Here is a 16,355-nt window from a genome sequence, read left to right on the forward strand (position 1 = left end):
AAAACCAAGTCATATGCTGACAGTCAAATGCCTGCTAGAACTTATTTTTATTACAAAAAACAGGTGTCACGGGCTGTATAGAAGGGAATTGGATAATAACTCAAAAATAAAGTCTCACTCTTATATTGCGTGTGGGGGATATGGCGGGGTGCATGAGAGGTTTGTGCAGGGGGCATGGCGTATGTTCAGGTATGTGTATATGTTGGTAGGGGTTGGGGGCTAGAGGGGAGGGGCGTGCAGCCCCACTGCCAGCAGCACCAGGGGTGGCTCTGGCCAGCGCTGCGCACAGGGGCGAGAAGCACAGCCTGCCCAGTTGCTTCCACCACCGGGGCTCAGCCTGGCACACCTGCAGCTCCTGCACTCGCACCAAAACACATGGTACTGCCAGCTGGGCTGGGCTGATTCTGGCACCAGCTGAGCTGGGTGAATTGCTGCACCAGCAATTCACCCCACCCACTCTTTTCTTATCCTCCACACTCCTGGATCTGCAGTCACCGGGAGCTGAAAGGGCTGGCCCCAGCAGTATAAAAAGCTGCCCTGGCAAACAGCTCAGGGCTACTTACTCTCAGGAGCTTCTGAGGCCCAGCCAGCTGATATATGGAGAGAGACAGCCCTTGCCCTCTCTACCCACTGCAGCAGTCTGGCAGTGGGAGCTGCTACCTGGCTGTGACCTGCTGCCACATGCAACAGCATCCATCCCCTTAGACCTGCAGCCCCACATCTGAATGCCTGCCAGAGCCAGATGGGGAAATCGCACAGCTGCCCGGGATGTGGTATGGGCACTGCAGCAGAGCCGTCTGCACCTCTGGGCCAGCTGCCATTGGGCTGTAGCTGCACAGTTGGTCTTTGTGCAGCATGCCTGCCATGTGTGCCCCTGCCCTGCCATCTGGGCAGCTAGTGCCTGGAAGATGTGCTCATTGTGGTGGCCCACTGTGAACCGTCAAAACGTGTCCTCCTGGCCCCAAATGGCCAGGTCAGCCACCTCATTTGTCCTCCAGCTGGGTGCCCGGTGCCAGAAATCCGTGTTCTTCCATAATTAAAATGAAACGGCACTAGAGAGAGAGAGAGAGAGAGAGAGAGAGAGAGAGATCAGTTGGGCAAAGTTTTATTGATACATTTACAATTTTAAAACAATTTGCAAGCCTACCAGTGCCTCTAGCAGGGGTATGCCGACAGAGATTTTGAGGGCCGATACCAAAAGCCAATTTTTAAGAAGGCGTATCGGCAGATATTGATCTGATTTCCAATACAGCTGCATGCAGTTGGTAAGTCTGTTGTAGTGGATGGGGAGGAGGGAAGGGGGCAGGGGGGCAGATCAAGGCCCCCCGAGGTGAGGGAGAAGTGGGACTGGAGCCAGGGCAGGTGCTGTCTACCCGGGGCAGGCCAGGGTAAAGGACAGAAAAGGGATGGCTCCATTGCTGTGGGCACCCCAGAGGGCAAGGCCGGAGGTGCGGGGGGGAGGGGTCCCCTGGATCTGTGCGGGGGGCAGGCTGCAACTGCAGGCTGCGCCAGGATCTTCCCAGCACAGAAAGCCTGCAGCCACCCTATTTTGCTGTAGCACCCCTGTAGCCCCTTCCCAGCCTGCTGCCACCTGCCCCAAGCACAGTCCCCACGCACTGGAAGAGCAGCCCCCCAAAGTGGCCCCATGCCCCCTGGACGAGCTGTGGCTCCGTCCCACACCCCGTCCTGGTTGGGCAGCACCTGGCCCACTCCCTCACCACAGAGGAATTGATCTGCCCCCCAATCCACCACAACAGACTTAGCAGCTGCACGCAGCTCTCCAAGCTGCCAGGCTGTGCTCCTCACCACCTACGTGCTGTGCTATGGCTGCATGCATGAACAGGCACTTATTGGGCCAATTATCGGCCACACCAGGCCAATTTCAGATACAATCCATTTTCTTTATATCTGTGCCTATCCGATATTGGACCGATGTATCGGTGCACCTTGAACATCACCATAAAATTAATTCTAAATTTCTATATGCTTTAGTGTTTGCCTTTGGTTTTTTTAAGTCACAGAAAAATCAGACATCCCCCCGACTTTGTTAACCAGGGTGTGGGGACAGCTGCCCCTGCCACCACAGCTCCTGCCAGCAGGTCCCATCCTGACTGGCAGCTGGGCCTGCGGGGTGTGAGATGTGGGGGGAGGGAGTGCGGTTTGCAGGAGGGGGGTGAGGAGGAATGTGGGGATATGGGTATAGGGCTTATGGGGGGCTGCCACATGCCTGCCCGCCCCCCGCAGCGCACAAGCCCTGGTGCTGGCAGCAGCAGCTAACCAGGCCGTCAGGGCCATGGCCTGCTGTAGGCACAGGCCTGAGGCAGCATGGCACAACCTAACCTGGGGTCTGTACATGGCAAATGGAGCCGGCCCAACACGGCCTGGTTTGCCAGCATGCGCCTTTGGACATGACTGGGATTTCCTGGTGTCAAATTTAGAGTCCGCGCTGCATAAGCGTGGGGAACATTTTTTTTTTTTTTTTTAATTCTTAACATGCCTCTTGCAGCATCTCAAACTGCTTTGAAATGCTATAACAGGCACGCCTCCTGGAAGAACCCGCAGTGAAACTGAAGACAATTCCTTGGATGAATGGCCTAATGAAAGAAAACTGCACAAGTCAGACAGCATTTCACTGACTTTTGATGAAAGCCTGTCATGGTGTGTAGCAAGTGGGCTATGCAGAGAAAGCAGCAACAGCAACAATTCAACAAACTCTTCTTCAATTCCTAATCTTGATGCTCATTTAGTAAGTGAAAACTCTGATTGGTTTGATCACAGTTCTGTTTCAGACCAATTCAGTGTTGAGTTTGAAGTAGAGTCTATTTATTCAGAAGATTATAGTCACAATGAAGGAGAGGAAGTCACAGATGAAGATGACGACGTGTATCAAGAAACCATATCAGACTGCAGAGAGTAATGCCGATTTATTTGATGAAGATCCTGAAATTTCACTAGCCGATTACTGGAAGTGCCCTGGGTGTAGTAAAATGAACCCTCCTCTCCCATGGCATTGCCACAGATGCTGGGCTCTTTGTGAGGACTGGCTTCCCAATGAAAAGAACCACTTATCGGAAAAAGAGCAAACTAAAAAGTTCCACTCAGCTTGAACATGAAGAGGGTTTTGATGTTCCAGACTATAAGAAGGTGAAGATGGATGAAGGTAAAGAGCCGGCTGTTGAAGAAAGTGATGACACTACAGTAACAAGTCTCTGAATCTCAGGAAAGTGAGTACTCTCAGTCACTTCAAGAGGGATGTGGCTAGCATTGAGAGGGTCCAGAGAAGGGCCATTCGTATGGTCAAGGAGCAGGCCCTATGAAGAGAGCTAAAGGGCCTGAACCTATTCAGCCTCCACAAGAGAAGGCTGAGATGGGATCTGGTGGCCATTTACAAACTTACGGGGGGGGGGGGGGGGACCGGTGAGAATTGAGGGAGGCTCTGGTCCCCCAGGCACCACCCGGGGTTACTAGGAATAATGGCCACAAATTGTTAGAGAGAAGGTTCAGGCTGGACATCAGGAGACACTATTTTATGGTTAGGGCTGCCAGGCTCTGGAATGGGCACCCAAGGGAGATGGTGCTCTCTCCTACCTTGGGGGTCTTCAAGAGGAGGCTGGACAGATATTTGGCTGGGGTGATATGACCCCAGCAGCCGTTCCTGCCCAGGCCAGGGGGTCGGACCTGATGATCTGTTGAGGTCCCTTCCGACCCCAAGCACTATGATACTATGATGTACGTCTAGCAATCTCTTTTATAGATTCATAGATGCAGGATGGATGCTAGGGTTGGAAGGGACCTCAACAGATCATCGAGTCTGACTCTCTGGTGCTGGGTCAGATGGCCCCAGCCAGATGCCTATCTAGCCTTCTCTTAAAGGCTCCCAAGGTAAAGGAGAGCACCACCTGCCTTGGAACCCTGTTCCAAATTCTGGCCACCCTTACCATGAAGAAGTTCTTTCTGATGTCCAGCCTAAATCTGCTGTCAGTTTGTGACTATTGTTTCTTGTTACCCTAAGAAGCTCGCCCTGGTGAACACAGCATCTCCGGTTCTTTGCTGTGCCCTCCTAATGAGTTTGTAGGCACCAACCTAATGAGTTTTGTAGCAGTCAAGGACAAAGAGTTAAAAGAGAAAGAGAAGACAGAATCCAGTCTACCTATTACCAGCATAGAGCCCTGTGCCATATGTCAAAGTAGACCAAAAGAATGGCTGCACTGTACATGGCAAGACAGAACATGTCATGTTTTACAAGCACGTGAAAACTAAAAAAGCAGAATAAGCCCTGTCCTGTCTGTAGGCAGTCAATTGAGATGCTTGTGTTAACTTATTTTGGTTAGAAGGATGTTGAACAGAACAAGCGCAGTAAAGCAAAAACATTGCAAGATTTCATAGCCTGAAACTATGATTTAAACAATGAAACAAAACAAACTGTTTTTGTACATTTGAAGACTTATTTTGGAGGTTTGTGCCTAAACAGATGTAATCCAAAATAACATGTGCACTGGATTTATAACTGAACACACTCTAAATTTAGTCATTTTGGGGGTTCTCTAAAAGAGAAATGTTTGTTTCAAGATTGAGAGCAAGATTTCCTACCAACAGTCACATACCATATGCAGCTATTAATGACACTTGTATAAGTGGGTGGCACACATTTTAAAAACTAATTCAATGCTCATTAGAAGAGACTTCTTGTATGAGTTTATATTATTGGAAGTCCTCCTACCTCTCTTTAATCAATATACATAACATTTGTAAAGAGATAGAGAAGTAAAAACAATAAATTCTAGTATAGCTATTTCTTAGTGAAGACATAATAGATTAGAATTCCAGATAAATCTTTTTGAAAAATAACATTTTGACTCATTCGTCCTTACAATGTAAATCGATCTGCATAGATAAATTAAGGGGCAGTACTTCTGCTGTAAACTAACCTCAAGAAATGTGAAAATTAGTAAAGCATTTCTAATAGTCATCTGTTTCAGTCAAAAAATGGAATGGAAAAGAGTGGGTTTAGAATGCAGGAGCCGTTATCTTCACAAAAACAAAGGGTACATTTTAGTCACTACATAACTTGTGATTCAGTACCAACCATGGATGGTGTCAAATGGAAGAAGAGAGTTACAGCCTGGTCCAAAACATTTTTCAGGCCTATTTCAAATGATTTGATAGTCTATCCTGGTACTGATGGATAGATCCAATTTGGACATACCTATACACACCTTTAATGTGACACTCCAAAACTTCAGACTGTCTTATGGTAAAGTTATCTGACAGCAGTGGCCCAAGTGTCACTGGTAGGAGGAGCTGGGAGGACCCATCCTGGAGGGATGCAGCTTCCTTCAGGATGATCTGCTGGTACCAAATACCGGTCCCATTCATGCCTGGAAGAGGAGAATGTTTACAAAGGATGTTTGTTCCGTTTCACTTCACCCATAAGACTGCTTATGATATGCTGATACACGTGCATTTCTTTTCATACTGTCTGCTACGTAAGTCAACTGATAAGATCACTCTCTGAATTACATTCTTTAAAGCAAAAGCTTGAAGGCTGAACTCAGATCCCTACAAACAAACGTGTAAGTTCTAAATGTATAGGGTGTGCCATGGCCACCTTTCTCAAGCCACAGGCCAGAACAACCCTGATCCAGTCTGACATGGACTGGGTGGCCTACATAGCACATCAGCTTGGGGGAGAGCCACGTAGCTGGGAACTACACCTGCACTGCTGGTGTTTTTCTCTACCCCCACCCCCCAGAAGGGAGCAGTGCCAGGCTCAGGCCAGTTAAGGATGGGGAGGGCAGTAGTAGTGTGGGAGCAGCTTCCAGCTGCCCAGCCCTAGTGCAGCTCCTTGCTGCTCAGCCCCTGCAGGGGTGGGGCAGAGGCAAAGCCCTCCAGTTCTATAGGCCTTATGCTGCTGACCCTTGCTCTAGGACAGCAGCTCCCAAACTCTGACAGATTGTGCACCACCAATTTAAAACAATACAACCTGAAGTGCCACCAGCACTTAAGGTGGGGGGGGTGTGCACATGTGTGTGTACAGTAGAGTGTGGGGAGGTGTGTATGGTGGGGTGTGTGGGCGAGTTGTGGGTATGTGGGGTTTGTGGGGTGCGAGGAACCTCCACACTTCCCCCATGGCACAGTAGCAGGTGGGGGTGTAGCTCCGGCCAGCACTGCACATCACGTATCCTTCGTCAGGCAGTCTGTATCGCCAGCACTCCCTGAGCACAGGAGGGAAGCCCAGCACTGAAGCCAGCTGACTTTCACACCCCCCAGGGGAAGGCACCTGGGGCTTTCTTCCCATGCTGTGCAGCCCCAGTGAAGAAGGCAGCCAGCTCCAGCACGCGGGGCTTCCCTCCAATGCCCACTGAGTGTGAGAGCTACACACATGTGCAGAAAGCACTGGTGACAGACAGGCCAGAACAGGCTGTGCCTCTAGTGATGAGCAGTGCTGGCCAGAGCTGTGCCCATCCAGGTGCCTGTGCATCTGAGTGCCCCACCTGCTGCTGCTGCCACCACCTGCCAGGCCTGCGCGCCATTTGGGGGGGGGGGGGGGGGGGGGGGGTGGAAGCACAGGGGGTTCCCCCTGTTGCTTCCCCACCTGTTGCCTGGAGCCAGCAGGACACTGGGAAGTGGAGCAGGTACCTGGGGGCTGCTCCATCTGGAAGCTGTGTGCTGGCGGGGCCAGGCCCCTCTGCCCACAAGGGTAGGAGCAAGGCAATAGGGTATGTTTGGGGCTGTGTGTACATGTTACATGTGCGTGCCTCATTCCCATCCTCATGGGTGGAAGGTCTGGGTGGGGCATGCAAACCACTGGTGGTATGCATACCACAGACTGGGAACCACTGCTCTAGGATATCACTGTAGAGAAACCAAAAGTAATGTATCCAAATTATCCAAGTTTTCTTAGCCTCATAAGGGTGAATAAGGAAAACAGAGATTTATAACCACCTGAAGAAACCTGATTAGTATTTGTGAGAGATAACTTTGTATTCACAAGTCGGTGAACCAGGAGAGGCTGCGATTTTATCTTTAAATATATCTATATAACCAAGTGCCACTTTAGTATTGTATGCAGTAAAGATGCTGGTTGCTCTCACCTGATCTGGATGAGGACTGGTACAGAATGCTCAGCTTGTAAATAATACTGTTGGAAGGGTCGCAGCAGATGGCCAAGGGGGAACTCATCTGTTACAACACATTAAAAATTATTCAGTAAAATGCCACAAATTCCAGCTCAACAAAGAAAGCCTAGACAATGAAGATGCCTTCCTGACTTAGCACTTTGCCACTCTATAACTAACGCTTAAATTAATGTATGAATTAGCAAATAACTTATCAGAAAGATCTACATTCAAATTGGCATCAAAAGTTTCATACTGAAAAAGCACTACCCATATATATGCAAGCCCTCCTCTTCACTGCCCAGCAGGGAAACACACAGTACTAGATGGGAAGGACAAATAGCATTGGCTGAATGCCAGTACTAAAGCATCTACACCGTGGGAGGTTTACCACCTAAACCAATGGTGTGCAACCTTTTGGTGCAGCTCCCAGCTGAGCAATGTGGAACCCCCCTGCGTGCCAGGACTGGGCCCTGAGCCACCTCCAGCTGGGCCCTGTGTGCCCAAGACCAGGCCCCGGGGCACCGACATGCACCATCCAACATGCTATCTAGCCCACAGGACTCCCCACAGGTCCGGAAATTTGGCAGCAGGGGAGCAGTAATTGCTGCCACTGTTCCCCCACGAACAAGTTTTTGGGCCCCTGCAGGCCAGCTGGCATGACTCCAGGGGATGGATCTGGCCCATGGGCCAGGGGTTGAGCATCTCCAATCTAAACAGCCAATTCAACCTAAACTGCTTGGCTTGCAAGATGTGACGAGACACTAGTTTATGACATGGTTAACATTTCCAGTTCTTACTGCCACACCTTTTGAATTTGATAAATTTAATGAAAGAACTTGACTGAACTCGTGTCATCTCCACATCTTCATGGCATCACCTATTTCAGCACGTCGGCTTTTGTAAACAAAGCTTTATGCTATCACTTTAACCATAACCTTGCTGGTTTTCACAAAAACTCCCCAATACCAAAGCAAAATTTGCAGCCACGTACCCGGATTGCCAAACAGCACAGACTCGATTTCACGTTTCTGCTGCAGAAGCTTCTCTCTTTCTTTCTTCTGCTTCTTTTCCATTTCTCTTTTCCTCTCTTCTTCCTGCTCTCCTTCTAACATGACTCGTAGAGCTCTCTCTTCAGCTTCATACAGTTCAGTCCGTTTTTTAATCAATGTCCTCATCTTCTGAATATTATGTTCAAAAGCTTCATCTGCTGATGGGGGTGGACAGACACCTACAGAACGAGAGCGAAAACTTCAAAAAAAAAAAAATCAACCTCGAAATCAGTTTCACACTGAGAGGCAATTCGCAGCATTTTGGACAAACCTGCGTCTAAGTCAAGAATTTTTCTCGCAGCTATCTTTCGATAAAATGAGTTACGTGGAGGAGTTTGGAATGGGAGTGAAGCTGCTATATTCCACATGCTAGAAAACAGATCCTTGAAGGCAGTATTATAAAAGCATCCAATTAAAAATTTACAAGTCTGGAATAAAATCTGCCAAAGCAGCAACCTTCCCAGTGCTCCTTCCAGCAAGGTAGCTGGCACATGAGGCTTGTTGGTTACGCTCAAGGATGCTACAGAATCTTCCTCTTGGTGTGGCTATTTGGTACACTCACTGTACACTATTAAATACATAAAACATGCGATTGTTCATGTCTACCATTAACTACTACTTCTTCATCGCCATCACTATTAAGTCAGAGAGTCTTACCAAAAGAAGCCATTGATCGGGATGGGCAATTATTTTGGGCAGAGGGCAGAGTTTTGGCAAGCCATCGAGGGCCCCATGACAGGCAACCAGGGGCAGATAAATATTAATTCTCTAAATTTTTTAGGGGCTCTGCAGGCCAGATAGGTTGGTCTGGCGGGCCACAACCAGCCCATGGGCCGCATTTTGCCACCCCTGCGTTAAATAAAGGACTTAAAACAGATCAAAGGTACCCATTAGAGACCAATATTTTGCAAAGTCAGGGAGTGGTAATAGGTTAAACTGAGGAAGGCCTTATTAAAATAAATACCAAAAAGCCACCGAGAAAGCCCGAATCAGGATTTAAAGCATTAAGAGCTCTCTTCCAATAAAGCCCTTAAGTGAACCTTTTGCTTATGAGAAGAGGACACTACTACAGCCCTTACGCTGTCTGAACCCCTCAGAAACTTACTGAGGGACAAAAGCTGAGCAAGATTTTGTTGTTATCGCACTAGAGTCTCACCAGAAAGCGTGCGTTATTTCAACGGTTGCATGAACTAGAGAGATATATTTTGCTTTACTCCATAAGCAGCCAGAAAGAAGTGAGGCTGCTTGCAAAGTAAACGACTAATTAATATCCTGTCTTGTACCTGGTCTTTAACAGGGTTTGGCAAAAAAAAATAAAAAAATCCCTTCCCCCTACTGAAATTGCTCGTTATTGCCTGCATTTATAATAGTTCACAAAAACCGCACCAAATTTACCTTTTCTTCCTGCGGCTTCTTTTCTCAGTTTTCTAAGCTTTTCTAAGCCCCGAAGGATTTCCACCATTCTCTTCGTGTCTGCCTGCTTCCTCCTTACCTCCGACAAGACGCTGTCGGCAGCCGCTTTGAGCTCCTGCTCCTGCGTTGGGGGGAAAGCAGAAAGAAAACGTGAGCCCCGGCAGGTACTCGCGAATACAGACAGCGACAAGAAGCGTAAAGGGAAGAATAACTGAAATCCGTAACGGCGTCCCAGGACTGACGAAGCGTCTCATCGACAAAGATGCGGGAAGTCAAAACAGCACATTTTAAAAGAGAACGAAAAACACGGCAGAGGGGCCAAAAACGAAGGCAGCGGTTGAGGGATACGGAAACAGGACGTCCTTTCAACCTTAACTCAGCGGTCCCGAAACTTTTTCAGTGGACGTACCCCTCGGTCTCCGAGTGAGACTTCACGTACCCCCGTTCAACGGGGATTAGTTAACACAGGTGGTTAGACAACGTATAAATATCTCGTGGGCCCCGGTTGAGAACCGCTGCCGTAACTCTTCCGAGCAAATACATCGGGGAGTTTAAATGACAGAATTATTTAGCGACTGAGCTAGACGAGGGGTGCTCGTGCCCAAAGGTTTGCCAAAAAAACAAAAAGGAGGAAAAGAAAGGGGAGGGGGTTTTTTTTGGGGTGGGGGGGTGCCCCGCTCACCCGCGCCCTCTCGGCCGCCTCGTGCCCGCGCCGCGCGCGCCACCGGTCGATGAGGGCCTCGCGCTCGGCGGCGCGCGCCTCCTCCTCGGCGCGGGCCGCGCGCGCCCCCCGCCGCCGGCGCCGCCGCTTCTCGCGGGCCCGCGCCGCGCGCTCCCGCAGGGCCGCCAGGAAGGCGGGGGCGCGCAGGGGGGCGGCGCGCTCCCGCAGGGCGGCCAGGGCGGCCCCGGCGCGCTCGCGCTCCCGCTCCGCCTCGGCCCCGCGCTCCGCCCCCGCCTCCTCCAGGCGGCGCAGGGCCGCGCAGCGCGCCGCCACCTCGGCCACCAGCGGCAGCGCCCCCGCCGCCAGCGCGCGCGCCCGACGCTCGCTCGGGCCCGCGCACGGGGCAGGCGCAGGGCCTGTGGGAGGGGGAGGCGGGGGCGCGGGCGGAGAGGGAGGGGGAGGGGGAGGCGCGGGCCGCGCGCGCCGCCGCGACATCAACTGCGCCACCCACTGCTCGTCCCGCTGCCGCTCCGCGCCCGGCCCTGGCCCCGGCCCCGGCCCCAGCCCCGGCCTCGGCCCCGCGCCCGGCCCGCAGCCCGGCGGAGGCGGCGGCGCCCAGGCGGGCGGCCCGGGCCGGCAGTAGGCGGCGGCGGCGGGCAGCAGCAGCGGCGGGTCGGGGCCGGGCGGCGGCAGGAAGGGCGGCGGCCCCGGGAAGCGCGGCCCGGGCGGAGGAGGCGGCGGCGGCGGCGGGAAGCCGCGGAACGGGCCCGGGCCCGGGCCCAGGCCCGGCGGCGGGAAGCGCGCGGCGAAGGGCGGCGGTGGTGGAGGCCCGGCCATGCTCCCTCCTCAGGCGGCTGGAGGGGCGGGGCCGCGCTCGCTGAATATGCATGAGGGGGCGGGGCCTGCGGGGCGTTGACTGACTGCGCACAAGGGGGCGGGGTCAGACGGTGACTGCAAGCGAAGGGGCGGGGCCTGGCGGAGTGACTGCGCACGAGGGTGGGTGTTGCGTGCGCGTAAAGATGTAGGGGGGCGGCTGCTGCTGAATATTTATGAGGCACAGTGGATAGGTCGGCTAGTGATGAATATGCATGAGGTGGGTGGGGGAAGACAGGTGGTCCAGAGATGCCTATGCATGAGGCCACACACACACACGCGGGTCCAGTGGTGAATACTAAAGGGGGGGTTGGCGTTGGGGATGGTGCAGAAGGTGCACGAGGAGGTACAGCACGTGGGGGGCGGGGTGCTGGGGGCCAAGCTGGTGCTGCCTCGCCCAAGCAGCAAGGCCCGACTCGTGCGGGGCCAGCGGCCCCCCTTGCTCCTCTCCTCCAGGGCGGGCGTGGGACAAGCAGCGCCTTGCCGCTGCACAGGCCGGATCTGGGCTAGCACGTGCACGCAGCGGCTAGCAGGGCACAGGAAGAGTCGCAGCCAGCAGGCTCTGTCCCTCCCTCAGGCACATGGCACAACTCCAAGGTGGGAGGCAGATGTGCAGGCCGCAGGAAGGCTACTGCGTGGGGACCAGGAGAGCGAAAGCTCCTGGTTTCACCTGCCCTCGCACCTAGAGATGAGCCTGCGTCAGCAAGTGGGATGACAGAGATCGGCGGTTCATGAATATCTGCTGTTTTATTCAAACGCCAAAGCTGGTTTGGAAGTACAAAGAGTAGTTACACAGCATTTTGTTTCTGTAAAAACTTTTCTTGATTACACATTTCTCAACAACTTTCAAAACTAAGTTGTTTGATGGTTTTCATTAAAATGGCCTTCAGTCCGTTTGGAGGAAAAAAGGTAATTTCTAACAGAATTAAAAGCCATTTTACTTTTCACTCTACAAAAAGGAAAAGGAGGATAGGATACCTAAGTTACAGATACTGGAAGTCAGAGAGTTTACGCTAGGTTAAACCGATCACCTGAATCTTTCCTGAGCTTTGAAAGTAGCCTTTTCTGACCTGTGACCAGAAAGAGAAAAACATCTGCTGCATCTGGTTTAAAGTCATGTTTACTATATCTGTTTTCTAAAAGCACATAAAGTATGACATGACTTTCTTATTTAAATGTTAAACCCTAAACTATTCATGAGACAATGGGGACTAGGACCAATAAAAATCAATAGTACCAAAAACTTTTACTGCTATTACTAGACTAAAAATGGTAATGAAGGTTTTCATTAGCAAGTATGAATCAAAATTCAGGAACAGGACTTAGGAAAAGCTAGACTCACATATCACTGTAAAGAATAAAGCAGTTGTAGATAACCATTTTAATTTTTTAAATGAATCAAAAGCCATACAAGTCCTTTAGAGTTTTCACAAACACTTTCCTAAAGGATTATTAAATTTATTTGGGTGTAAAACAGAAATCAAGGGTCTTTGCTTTGCTGCAAATCTAAAAATCAAGAGACAAAAACACAAGATGCAACACCAGCATTTAAGCGTGTAACTTTAAAAAAGCATGGTCATGTGTACAGTCACTATTGATTACATCAAAATTATTATACAATAACTTTACTGTCTTCATCTCTTAATGTTATAAGAAGATAAGGTTGGGCAAATATCTGGCACCAAAAAATTGATGCACAATAGTTCCGATAATTCGAACAAAATGCATGTATTAGAACATAAATATTTTAAAACGTTATGCCAACATGGTATATCCCACTGCCTTTACATCTTCACCGTCCTCCACAAATCCAGCAGGTTTCACCGGCTCTCTCAGTATTCCAGATGCTCTGTTAAACCTATAGCTAATGGCAAGGTAAAGAAGTTAGGAAATGGCATTAGATATTGTATCCAATTATTGTAAATGTGTTACATTTTAGCAGACTTGCAGAAAAGGGTCATAAAGCAGTATCTGAGGTTTGGAAAATCCAGTTTAGGGCATGTCTCAAGACAAATGTAACAAATCCCTCCAGCACCCATTTGGTTCTGAAAATGAACAGAAACTTAACACTGACCTGAACTTAACCCAAGTGAATTATAAGACGAATTCATAGTTTATCTATCCTCTAGTTAATATTAAGCTTGTTTTCCCATTTGTAGAGTAATATTACCATAAAAGTTTTTTTAGCTGTTGGCAATAACTGCATTGGGTTTAGTTCCAGAAAACAACCCAGGTGTTGCCAAGCTTGTTAGAGCTTTTTTTTTTTTTTTCAAACTGAACAAAAATAACGTACAATTTATACTCGACATTATGCCACCAAAGTCCAAATAATGTCCAATGAAGAAAAATCAATGTGATGATACAATAAATACATGATCTGATTTATTTAACTGCAAGTTTTTTGACCATGTATCATATGCCGGATAGATCCAACGCCTTTAGTGTCAGACTGTAAAGCCCAGTATGATCTTGTAATAACCAAGTGTGCTTTATGCAGGAGAGCCTTTTGACAGTACTTAATTGTTTGCAGCGTCTGCTTGACGAGGCCAGCCTTCCTCTTCAACTCCGGAGTCATACTCTTCCTCGGATGAATCTTTAGTCGGAGTCCTACAATTAAAATGAACTGATCAGGTATGTTAACATCTGAGAAGAGAATGGAGGCAGGATGACTGGAATGGAAACAGCACATTGTCTACTTTAAAACACTCAGGCCAAAGTTTCATTTTAAAAACCCAATTTATTTGCTTGAAAGAGTTCATCACAGAATTCTTTTGTGATAACTGGCAAAGCTTAAGCTTGGACTAACGCAGAGCGAGTGACACTTATTCTGCACTTAATTCAACTGTTACTGAGAGAATACTGGTTTACACTGCAGCGGTTCCTTCTACAGCAGAAAATCAACATGCTGAATTAAGCCTCAGCATCAATGTGAAGTAAATAGCAGCATTATTTCCATTAGTCAGAAAGACAGTATGTACCATAATGAATGCCACGTGGGAGCTTTACGAGACCTACAACCCCCGACTCCTAGTCTTGTCTCTTAAACACAAGACCTCTTCCCACATCTGCATCACTAGTTAACGAGACTTAAAAAAATCACCCTCTGTCCAAGTCTTTAGATGCTCTAACTCATCACTAATATAATATCATCCTAGCAGCACTGAAGTCATCATTTCAACAGGAATTCAGCCAACCAGCCACCTCCAGGAACTCCTTTCCCCATCCTTTCACCTTTGTGGGAAGCAGAGCCTCAACCCCTCTCAAGAATACCAGCAGAAATATCTTGCAAACAGCCCGGGTAGCCATCAACTTTGAGCTACTTCAGACTAAGGGAATCAGAGGAGCCAGTTTTGATTTTTTTCTCCAAGAATTTCAATGCCCTGCCTATTACTAAGGACTAACAATGATAATTCCCCCCCTTCTTCAGGAAATTCAACACAATCACCCATTTAAACAGAGTGTTATATGTTCTTGATAAAGTCATTGTACTATTTACCCACAGACAGGCACACGTCAAGTTAAAACAAATGTCATGTATTTACATTTATTTGGTAATTTACAGTTATTTTTATATTTTTAATCAGAAAGAAGCCAAGGTGTCTCGACTATGTAGCAAGTGCCCTTTACCTACTGTGTATGGCACATAGAAAGAAGGATTCTTGGTTTTAAAAGGTGCGCACAATTTTTATTTTCTTGTTTCTAACGCACCTAATTGACAAGCAGTAGGGCACTTGCCTAGATGTGCTACCAGTCTGCTGTGGTATTGCCATTCCTATTTTACCTAATGTATCCTGGCTCTTTTTTGCCTTCTACAACATCTTTGTCGACCTCCACACATACAATATCAGAATTCGGTACTTCGAACATGGGCTCCAACAACAACTTCTCCTACGAGGAAAGAAAAACAAACGTGTATTTCACCTAGTCCTTCACACAATAATGGTTGGTTGGGTACTCTGTTAGAAGAAATCTGACTACCCTTACCACTGGGAAAAGGTTTATTCTCCATAACTGAACATCCCACTTAAATTACCCTTAAAGAACAAGCTCTCTTGACAAGGACAATGCGCATAATTCAAATACATCTACTCAGGATGCAAATAATTAGTGCTACTTAATAAAGAGCTCACCATTATAGATCGAAGGCCTCTTGCACCAGTCTTCCTGTCCAGAGCCAGTCTGGCTATGGCTTTCAGTGCATCTTCAGTCACATTTAATTCACACTACGTGTAGAAAAGTAACATTGGATATTTTATTTGTATGTCTAACTTCTATGTTTTCCCCATCTTTCTTTTAACTGTGCTTGTGGCAAAATTGCATGCGAGTATTTTTAAATGGCTAGGTCATCCTTTGGTAACTTTTTCCATACAAAGTATTCAAACATAGAAAGATCTCACCAGAGCCCTCTGGATTGCAGCATCTTCCACTCTTATTTTGGGTTTTTAAAACCTTGCCACTGGTCCCCTGGACTATGCATATAATTCACTGTGAAAAAAGTAGTCCAAGGTCTGTCCCAAGCCACAGTGTTTTGGCAGATTGGCATGGTTAAGTCAGGTTAGTTTCTGCAACCAACAGCACACGAGTGTGATATGGCCAGTCATGCTGGCCGTCTTAGGTTCCCTGGTCCGAGGATGGGGGTTTATACTAGGGGTGCACTGATAGAGGTTTTGGCGGCTGATACCGATAGCTGATTTTTAAGGAGGCGTTATCAGCGAATACTGATCCGATTTCCGATATCAGCCTGGCAGTTTGGAGAGCTGATGTCTGGTGTGGTAGAAGGGGAGGAGGAAGGGAAGGGGTGTGGCGATTGGGGCAGATCAAGGCCCCCACAGAGAGGGAGGAGTGGGGCTGGGGCAAGCATTGCCCAGCCAGGGTGGGGCAGGTGCAGGATGGAGCTGTGGCTAGTCCAGGGGGTGGCTCCTGCCACTGCGCGCCGCTCGTCCAGTGGTTCATCTGGAGCTCACCTGGTGGCTCTCACCACTCGTCTGGGACAGCACGGGGGGGGGGGGGGGGGGGGGGGGGGGGGGGGAATCCTCCGGATCCGTGCAGAGTGCACTGGGGCTGCACCAAGCTTTTCCCAGCTGGGCTCAGGCCAGATGGTGACGGTCCTGGGAGGGGACTACAGCAAATTCTAGGGTGGCTGCAACCCCCCTTCCCCTCCCCCCGCCCAATTCCCAGAGCCACGGTTGCCCAGCCTGAGCCCAGGCCAGCCAGGAAGAGCATGGTGTATGCCCTGCC

The 16,355-nt window shown here is 49.2% G+C and overlaps 2 protein-coding genes, 1 long non-coding RNA gene and 1 pseudogene across 7 annotated transcripts in view; 2 read left to right on the forward strand and 2 right to left on the reverse strand.

Moving 5' to 3' along the window:
- Positions 1 to 28: 28 nt before the first annotated feature.
- On the reverse strand, positions 29 to 11,096 carry PDCD7 (programmed cell death 7). 2 transcript variants are annotated; one of them, XR_009455532.1, is made up of 6 exons: positions 10,266 to 11,096; positions 9,566 to 9,704; positions 8,113 to 8,349; positions 7,095 to 7,182; positions 5,207 to 5,378; positions 29 to 1,052 (listed from the first exon to the last, which is right to left on the reverse strand). XR_009455532.1 is itself a non-coding variant. In XM_014605920.3 (6 exons), the coding sequence occupies exons 1-5, from the start codon at positions 11,079 to 11,081 to the stop codon at positions 5,261 to 5,263; spliced, it is 1,398 nt and encodes a 465-aa protein (XP_014461406.2). In that variant the 5' UTR covers positions 11,082 to 11,096; the 3' UTR covers positions 29 to 1,052; positions 5,217 to 5,260. The 2 variants fall into 2 exon arrangements, 1 of the variants encoding a protein (XP_014461406.2); XM_014605920.3 differs by having other exon boundaries at positions 5,217 to 5,378.
- Positions 2,534 to 3,262, forward strand: LOC102559660 (E3 ubiquitin-protein ligase Mdm2-like; annotated as a pseudogene).
- Positions 11,097 to 11,845: 749 nt separating the features above from the next.
- The window catches only part of CLPX (caseinolytic mitochondrial matrix peptidase chaperone subunit X), a 41,278-nt gene continuing 36,768 nt past the window's right edge, over positions 11,846 to 16,355 (reverse strand). For all 4 annotated transcript variants that reach the window (XM_019477646.2, XM_006275660.4, XM_019477645.2 and 1 more), the window contains 3 exons: positions 15,248 to 15,340; positions 14,899 to 15,005; positions 11,846 to 13,724 (listed from right to left, as the gene is read on the reverse strand). In XM_019477646.2, the coding sequence (XP_019333191.1) occupies positions 13,634 to 13,724; positions 14,899 to 15,005; positions 15,248 to 15,340 (291 nt within the window). In that variant the 3' untranslated portion in view covers positions 11,846 to 13,633. The remainder of the gene's footprint in view (positions 13,725 to 14,898; positions 15,006 to 15,247; positions 15,341 to 16,355) is intronic.
- LOC109280671 (uncharacterized) lies at positions 13,663 to 15,257 on the forward strand. The gene is made up of 2 exons (XR_002087071.2): positions 13,663 to 13,748; positions 14,276 to 15,257. It is a non-coding gene; the product is annotated as an uncharacterized LOC109280671 (long non-coding RNA).

This window comes from Alligator mississippiensis, chromosome 11 (genome assembly GCF_030867095.1).
Source record: "Alligator mississippiensis isolate rAllMis1 chromosome 11, rAllMis1, whole genome shotgun sequence".
Lineage (NCBI taxonomy): Eukaryota > Metazoa > Chordata > Crocodylia > Alligatoridae > Alligator > Alligator mississippiensis.

Bases quoted from the DNA above. Each gene is read 5' to 3' on its own strand.
- PDCD7 (XM_014605920.3), bottom strand. From the start codon at position 11,081: ATGGCCGGGCCTCCACCACCGCCGCCCTTCGCCGCGCGCTTCCCGCCG. The intron at 9,705-10,265 runs GTGAGCGGGGCA...CCCCCAACGCAG, and splicing joins AGGCGGCCGAGAGGGCGCGG to GAGCAGGAGCTCAAAGCGGC. The intron at 5,379-7,094 runs GTGAGAGCAACC...CTCCTCTTCCAG, and splicing joins CCAGTCCTCATCCAGATCAG to GCATGAATGGGACCGGTATT.